General features: G+C 38.0%; 1 protein-coding gene across 1 annotated transcript; it reads right to left on the reverse strand.

The window, feature by feature from the left end:
• Positions 1 to 811: 811 nt before the first annotated feature.
• Positions 812 to 6202, reverse strand: LOC149016100 (L-type lectin-domain containing receptor kinase IV.2-like). Its single transcript, XM_089155647.1, has 2 exons — positions 6170 to 6202; positions 812 to 2960 (listed from the first exon to the last, which is right to left on the reverse strand). The coding sequence occupies exons 1-2, from the start codon at positions 6200 to 6202 to the stop codon at positions 951 to 953; spliced, it is 2043 nt and encodes a 680-aa protein (XP_089011773.1). The 3' UTR covers positions 812 to 950.
• Positions 6203 to 8832: the final 2630 nt, after the last annotated feature.

An 8832-nucleotide genomic window follows, 5' to 3' on the forward strand; every position in this document is an offset into this window, starting at 1 on the left:
ACTTCTGGGTAAGCCACTGTCTACACTTCCCGTCCCTTCTTTTTCCTTTTTGTGAGCTTGCAGCCATTGCTTGTGTCTCATGTTATGTTTTAAGCATTAATTTTCCAATTATATAGATTTTCATTTCTTTATTGCAGAGGCGACTTGGGTCTTGCTTAAAGAGTTATCTTGTGGATGGAAATGCAACAAGCGATGAAAGAGAAGTCCTTAATAACACTGCAAGAGAGAGAAGATCATGATATCATTGGTGGTGTTCTCTGCAAACTAGAGGTTACTGCGAGTCTGGATCCTTTACCTTGGGAGTAGAGCAATGTCCTTTCTCTTACACCTCTTCCATCACATATACGGGTGGGGCTTACTTCTAAATGCTGACAAAATGAATTAGAAATGCGACGATCAATGCTACTTTGGTTATGTAGTAGAGAGGTGTAACGGGTGCATAGACATCTCCAAGGTAAAAGATCCAAATACAAAATATAGTCAATTTGACATGTGGTGGATCCCATTGAGAATACTAGCTAGCACTCCAACGGTCTAGCCTCACAAGGAACAACATAGACATGTAAACAGATATCGGCTTGATTGATTATTGATAAATGTATTTTTGCATCTTCAAACTTTATTTGCGCTTGTATTTTTGCATCTTCAAACTTTATTTGCACAATGTATTTTCTCTTGTATTCCTAGGAATGTCAATTATGTTGCTGACTTCCTAGCCTGGAAGGCCCAGTTACTTGTGGGCATAATTGTTTGGCCCACCTCTATCCCCTGGCTGTTGGATTTATGTTCCTCTGCCTTGGCTTTGCCCGATTTTGAATAATATGACTTTTCTACCCAAAAAAAAGAAAAAGATTACTGATAAATGAATATGGATGAAATAGAGTTTAATTAGCATATATAACTTGTACATATCTAATGAAAAACAAACACTAATGAAACCTTAAGAAATCTCAACGTCCTCCAGAGAGTACAGATTCTGCAATGGATGATGAGTGAGTCATTACGTTCCCAATACTAGAACCACAAACAGAGACATCACCAGAACCATTTGAAGGCACAAAAGTCAAGTCCGTCGTGACTATTCTATTATACAAAGATGGTAACTCTGGTAGAGGAACTTCTCCCTCCAAATGGCGTACAACTTGTCTCATGTTTGGCCTAGCAATTGGAATAGAGTGAGAGCAAAGTAGTCCAAGTTTTAACACTAGCTCCATTTCCTTCACTTCATAATTTCTTCCTAGTTTTGGGTCCACAGTATCTAGAATGCTGCCCTTGCACCAACATGAAACAACCCAATTCACTAGCACTATGCACTCTTCAGATGCTTTTGGCTCTATGGGTCTCCTACCACAAGCAACTTCAAGCAGAAAAACCCCAAACGAAAACACATCCGTTCTAGGGTTTGCTTTGCCAGTTTTAGATAGTTCTGGTGCAAGATAACCGATTGTCCCACCTACGTGGGTGGTTTGAGGGTTAGTTCCATGGTCATACAGTCTTGCAAGCCCGAAATCTCCTAATCTTCCATTTAGCTCCTTGTCTAATAACACATTACTGGACTTTATGTCTCTATGAACCACTAGTTGTTCCCATTCTTCATGTAAATACAACAACCCTTTTGCTATGCTTTTGATTATTCGAAATCTTTGATACCAACTCAACACCATCTTACCAAAAAGCAGTTTGTCTAGACTCCCATTGGGCATGAAATCATAAACCAGAAGGAGTTCTTCTTTACGTCGGCAGTAGCCCAAGAGGGTTACAATGTTCCGATGCCTCAATTTTCCGATGCTAACAATCTCAGCAACAAATTCTCTTTCGCCTTGTCTCGAATTGTGAGAGAGTCGCTTCACAGCAACTTCTGTCTTGGACGTTGGTAATACACCTCTGTATACCCAACCAAAGCCACCAGTTCCAAGAAGCTCTTTGTCCTTGAATCCTTTTGTGGCATTATACAAATGTTTATATTTGAACCTGTAAGGTCCATAATGATCAAGTTCCCAATCTTCAAGCACTTCAGCAAACTTTTTCTTTCTTTTCACTATAAATCGAATGATGAAAATCAAGACTAACACTAAAGTAGCAACCATTACAGAAAACCCAACACTAAAAACCCTAGGGCTTGTTTTATGTCTTCTTTTCTGATGAGGAAGCTTAGGTAGTTGGGAGAGATTGAGTTCTCGTGCTTTCCCATTCATCTTAAAACTCCAACCCAATATATAATAGGATACGGGCAAGCCATATATAGCTGAGGAGAAGCCCAGAAACATGGAATCCATTATGATCTTTGAAAGATCAACTCTGAAGGACAACAGTGGAATTGTTGGTTTAGGGACATTAATGGGGGCTAAAGTCACATTAAGTTGATTCACTGAACCAGAATATTCCACCCAGAGTTGCAAGGGTTTTCCACTGATAAGGCTTAGATTTACATACCTATTCTCTTCATCACTGAAATAAGAAGCTGTGGCAGATATAGCAGATTTCAGGTCATTGATATCGATGCCGACATGGTTTGCATCAATATCATTGAACTCTATGCTTTGAACGCTATCGAGCTCGATTGCTATGATATGGTTGGATGAGTTGCCGATGTTGGTCGAGTTGAAGAGGCCTAGATAACTGGCTGGTAAAGCATTTGGGAACTCTTTTGAGGGTGCAATCACCAATGCAATACCAGGGCCACCTACTTTAGCTAACGGAGAGAACATGGCAAATACAAAAGTAGTAGAGAAGGAAAGAGCAGTACCAGTGGAGAGATTCATGAAGTGAATCGGGTAGGGGTAGAAGGCATGACCCATCTGTTGCAAAGTGTTGTTTGCTAACATTAGGAGTCCATTGTCTGTAATCTGAGCTAAGCCGTCCAAGCTCATGTTAACCCCTTGAAAGCCATTGTAGGTGAAATCAACGTCTTCTTGTTGTGATGTTACAAACCCTTCAAGGAAAAGAAAGAACAACACAAGCTTGAGGAACATTAGTTTCTGCTTAATTTTGCTTCGTTTCTCTGATTTAGTGATTCTTTATGCACATATCATTATTTAATGGGTTTCTGAGAAAATCAGTGCCAACTTGAATGAATGGTCTTTGAAGGCAAGCTGACATTGATGTGTGACTTAGGGTTTGACACAGGATTGATCGCGTTATTCTGGGTTTTGAAAAGGATTTCAGGTATGCCAAGCGTTTGAGTTTGAACCATAAAATGTACGAACTAAAATATCTTGGATGATCAACTCGATCTATTGACCCAACCACAATAATTGACTTTGACAGCTGAATGTTGGCTCTCTAAAGCCGAACTTTGTTGAAGATTCAAAAGAATTGTGACTGAACATGAAACTGAAAGATAATTAAAAGAGGGAAGGGCTTGAATTGAATTTTCCATCTTTCTTCTAATTTTAATTTCTTCCTTCACATGTTAGAAAATAAACTAAAGATAACAAATTAAATTGAGATATATGAGACGTTGGCACTCTCAGTCATGATTCCATATACATAGGTACCTTTTATGTGTAGACAACTCTATACACAATCAAAGTGTGAGTTGTTGAATCATTTGGTCACGCGATCCAAAGATCCAAATTGAATGATCGGATAGATCAAAAGCTATCCTCGTAATGGCTAGATCAAAATCTATCCTTATAATCAAGGTTTAAAGTATCGGGTATTTGGTTGTTTATCTTGTTTTTAGATCAATAGAAACGATTTTTTATGAAATATAATATGCGGTATGCGGGGCACACTTTAGACCGTTTTTTGCTTATAATGGCTACATTCAAAGTACTACAGATTAAAGCTTAAGCCATTGGATCTTCTCAAAATCCGATGGTTATACCTCCATCACCCTTGATTGACATAGTGTGTAATCATTATCTTAAACTCAAAGATTAATTGGAAGGACCTATTAATAAACTCGAATGCAATTGGGTTTCTGAAGTGAGACCCCAAAAAAACACCATTTTCTAAAATATAATATGGGAAATACACACAATTAATTCGAAGAAAATTATTTAAACATCACAAACTTTCACTATCGTGGTTGTCTAGACATAGGAAGAAAAAAATGCAAAAGCCAAGGGATTTTCCAGTGGCCCAATATTTCCAGCCAACCTAGTTTCTTATGTTCATGCTTCTTTGAAAAGGCAGAGAGGGACATTCTTGTTTTTTCTTCTGTATAAAAAATAACCTTTTATTATTTATTTTTGAGTAGGTTATAAATTATATATCAGAAAGGGGATTTGAAACCAGGCCTTCTCGGACTAGAACTTAAGTCTAGCGCCTTCCACCACTCGGCCATCAATTTTCTTCTTTTTTCGTTATAGATTGTACTTATTTATTAATTATGTGAATAATTCGCGAATTATTCTCCCAATCTGAATGATACCATTTATTCTCCCGCATCCACAATTTTCCCATTGAATTGGTTAAATTCTCGACTTTTACCCATATGAATAAAATCATGATTAATTCTTACTGAACCTAGTATATGCAAATAATTTGGCCAAGTTAATAACAATATAAGAGAAAAGGTAAAAACCATCGATTTTTCCTTGCAAACATGTTGGGGTTAATCTTTCTTCTTCTTCTTTCTTCTACAATTTTCTCCATATGATCGTTTTGCAAACAATTTCTGCACACTCCTAGGCTCTGATCTTTTGGTGGCTTGGGTTGCGATTCATTTGTTTGATATTACAAACGGTAAAACTCCAACTTTTATACGATTCTTCCATTCTTCCTTCTACAAAAGATTTTTGCACATTCCCCTGCAATTCTCTCTTTGCCGACCGATTGAGATTCTCAACTTGAGAATGATAGTTAAAGCCGAGACTCGAGAAACTGAGTTCTATGTTCTTTTGCAATACTTTTTAAACCTATAAAATCCAAAACCATAGTTTTTCTTTTTCTTTTTAATAATTAATCTCTCTGTTGGGTGTGTATGTTAATCTTACATACAACTTCGCTTGACTTAAACATCCAAAATTTTCACATGATTTTCTTTTTCTCAAACAATAATTCTTCAACCCGCATCCAAATTTTAATTTTCCCTCTTTTTGACTGAATCGATAAATTAATTGATCGAATTATTTTGAATAATTCTCCATCCGAATAATTTCCGAATCCAAAATAAATATGTTATAAATATATTTCTTTATTTTGTGTGACCGTACATGATTGCAACACCTGGAAACAATGAGAAACAAAGAAATGTATCAAAACAAGAAAATTTATTTCTTACCTAAAAACAAGGAAATGAAACAAAAACGTTGCCATAAAACCCCTTAGTAGCCAAGTTCACAAAAGTCACATGCACAAGGAAGAGAGATCTAAGAAAGGAATTACACCAAAAATAAATAGAAGTGGCGGAAATTCCTAGCGCCTCGCAGCGGTGGAAAACCTGGCACTGATTGAGGGAGTAAGGAGCTGTAGGAAACCTGGTAGTGAGAGGGAAAAACCTTCCCTCCACTTTCATCTCCAGATCGACCAGTTACTTTTCAAGATGTAGCTTCTCTGCCCCTGTGGCATGATTCTTCTCCACCCGTCTCGGCATGTCGGGCTTCCGCCCTTTGTGGCATGTTTTCCCTCTTTGTGCTTTGTTGTTCTTGGTATTCTCATCTTAGTTTTCTTTGTTTTTGGTGTTCTCATCTTAGTTTTCTTTGTTTTTGGTGTTCTCATCTTAGTTTTCTAGTTCCATTCATGACTATTGCTTCTGTGACCATTGAGTTCTAGATCGATAACTATTGGATCTGCAAGAAGGTTCATCAGCCCTTAATCTCTACCGGGTTCTTGCAAAGCCAATGTGCAAGAAACCGTTTGAAGGTTTCAGTGGCTTCACTTGGAAAATGTTTATCCTTTCGGATGGTGTTTCATGGAGTCAAGCTATTAGAGATGGAGATGCTGGAAAATTCAAGGAGGTTCTTGCATAGCCAGTTTGCGCCAATGAGTTTTCACGCAAGCTCCGTGCTTATCGCCTTGGTCTATTTGTTGCTATTCTTTTAGATGGTTGTACCTACTCTTTAGATCTGGTCAAATTTGATGGTCTCTGGTTTGAAACAATCTTCTATGGAATTTGGATCACATCTAGTCCAACATTTTCCTGTGGCCATGGTCTGTTTTTAGGAGCACTACTAATAGGGGTTTCATTGGCTGTCCAAGCAGATGGTCGGATGTAATCTACTTCCAACTCCAATTTCAGTTGCACTGAGGACATTGTCGGCTCTTGGTATTTGCCTAGTGCCAAGACACTCATGCCAAGCCTACAAGTTGAAGTGTGGGGACTTGAGGTGTTTTCGCTTATTCAAGCGATTATGATGGTGGATGCGTATTGCATATCCTATGAGCTTATTAGTTGTTGTTGCAATTACAGCTTTATTTCTAAGGTGTTAGTGGGATGGATCAATTTCTTAGCTTGGATGACCCTGTCTAGTGCATGTATGATAGTTTGGTCAAATTTCTCTCCTTGGTTTCGAATGCTTGTATTCAAACCTTGTGTTTCCATGTTGTAATCTCTTTGCTCCCTTTACTTTCTAATGAATGAAGTTACTTTTTCCCAAAAAAAAAAAAAAAAAAAAAACCTTAGCAGCCAAATGGAAGGAATTTTTCTTGTTTATTTTGCTTGTGGTTATTCTTTGTTCATGGTTGTGCATCCGTTATCCCTAACAAGTGGTATCAGAGCTTGAGATTCTGCGTTTTGCTATTTTTCTTTTGCAAATTAGGATTTGCAATAGGGTGTTCTTGGCAAAGAATAATCCGCAAATCTGATTTGTGAAAGATGTCGACTGGTCAATTACGGATCGATGTGGAGAAGTTTGGAGGAAAGGGTTTCGAATTTTGGAAGCTAAAGATGGAGGCTTTACTTGTGGATAGAGATCTGTGGTACATGGTTGAAGACGACAAACCATCAGAGGCGGTGTCTATTGAGATGAAGGAATGGATAAAAATGATCGGAAGGCTCGAAGTCTAATATGGCTGTGCTTTGCTGATAATGTTTTGGTAAACGTGACTTCTGAAAAGACAACGATGGATCTCTGGACGAAGTTGGGAAGCCTTTATCTAAGCAAGTCACTCGTGAATAGGCTGTTTTTGTGAAAGAAGTTGTACAATCTGTGGATGAGTGAAGGTAATTCATTTTCTACGCATTTAAAGAATTTAATACTATATGTGGACAACTTGAATCTATAGATGTTAATCTAGATGAGGATAAAGCTTTTCTTTACTTTGTTCACTGCCTAACTTGTGGGAGCATATAATTATTTCGATTGGTTCTGGTATTAGCAAACTATCTTTCAAGACTGTAGTAGCAGCCTTGTTGTCCGAGGAGATGAGAAAGATGGGTTCTAAAAGCACCATGAATGAGGCTCTGGTGGTTAGAGGGAGAAGTAGGGAGAAATCTAAATATGGTGATAGAAGTAAATCTAGGGCAGATCCAAACCCCGAGATAAATCTAGAGTTACGTGTTGGAAGTGCAAGAAAGTTGGACACATGAGGAAGGATTACAAAAGTAAAAATGTAGGCCCAGAAAAGCGAGATAAGATATCATCTTTTGCTACAAAGAAGGACGATGATAGTGGCATAGGAGATATGTACATAGTAGGTAGTTCATTTCAGAGTGATCGCAATGAATGGATAATTAATACTGGAGCATCTTTCCATATGACACCTCGTAAAAAATGGTTTTGTAGTTATGAGCCATGTCTCGAGGGTATAGTGAGGATAGAAAATGACATAAACTTGATATAGTTGGTCGTGGGAAGGTGAGACTGAAGATAAAAGATGGAACAATTAAGGATTTGCCTAGTGTGGTGCATATTCTTAGTCTTACCAGAAATCTTATCTCAGTGGGAACTATGGCAAATGTTGGTGTCAGTTTTAGCAGTGACAAGTATTCATGCAAACTAACTCGTGGGTCTATGGTAATGTTAGAGGAGAACGACATGGGAAGCTGTGGAAACTATTGTGCAACACACTGTTCAGTGGCAAGAGCTATATCTCTGAGCAGGTGGAGGACCCTTCAATGTTGTGGCATAGAAAGTTGGGTCATATTGGTTGGAAGGGAGTAGAGACCTTGACAACAAAAAAACTAGTGGATGGAATGCCAAGATGTTCTATGGGATTTAATTTCTGTGAACATTGTCTATATGGGAAACAAAAGCGGGTTTCATTTAAATCCCAAGGAGGTAGCAAAAGGCATTCTGGACTTGATCCACATTGATGTCTTCGGACGTACACCTAATGCATCACTTGGAAAATCGAGGTAGAATGTTTCTTTTACTTATGTTTTCAAGATATGTATGATTATACTTCTTGTAGAACAAATATGAGGTGTTTGAAAATTTTCAAGAGTTCAAAGCCTTGGTGGAAAATCAGTTAGACAGAAAAATCAAAGTACTGAGGACTGACAACGGAAAATTATTTTGTTCAACAAAGTTTAACAAATTTTGAGTGGACAGTGGGATTGCAAGGCAGAATACATAAATATATAAACCCCAACAGAATGGATTGGCAGAGAGGTTGAATCGGATTCTCATGGAGAAAACAAGATGTTTGTTAAGCGGTGTAAGTTTAGCAGCTAAATTTTGGGCAAAAGCAATAGCTATTGCATGTTATCTCAAAAACAGGTCCCCTACATCAGCTTTGGAGGATCAGACCCCATTTGAAGCATTGTTTGGGAAGAGGCCAGATATTTCTCATATCAGAGTGTTTGGTTGTGAAGCATATGTGCATGTGCCAAAGGAGAAAAGAAACAAGTTTGAAATGATGTCAGAGAAATGCATCTTTATTGGGTACAAGAATGGTATAAAGGGATATAAGTTGTGGAATCCATAAACTAGATGTATCTCT

The sequence above is a fragment of the Hakea prostrata genome, chromosome 5 (assembly GCF_041222555.1).
Source record: "Hakea prostrata isolate BN-2017 chromosome 5, UWA_Hpros_2, whole genome shotgun sequence".
In the NCBI taxonomy this organism is placed as follows: Eukaryota; Viridiplantae; Streptophyta; class Magnoliopsida; order Proteales; family Proteaceae; genus Hakea; species Hakea prostrata.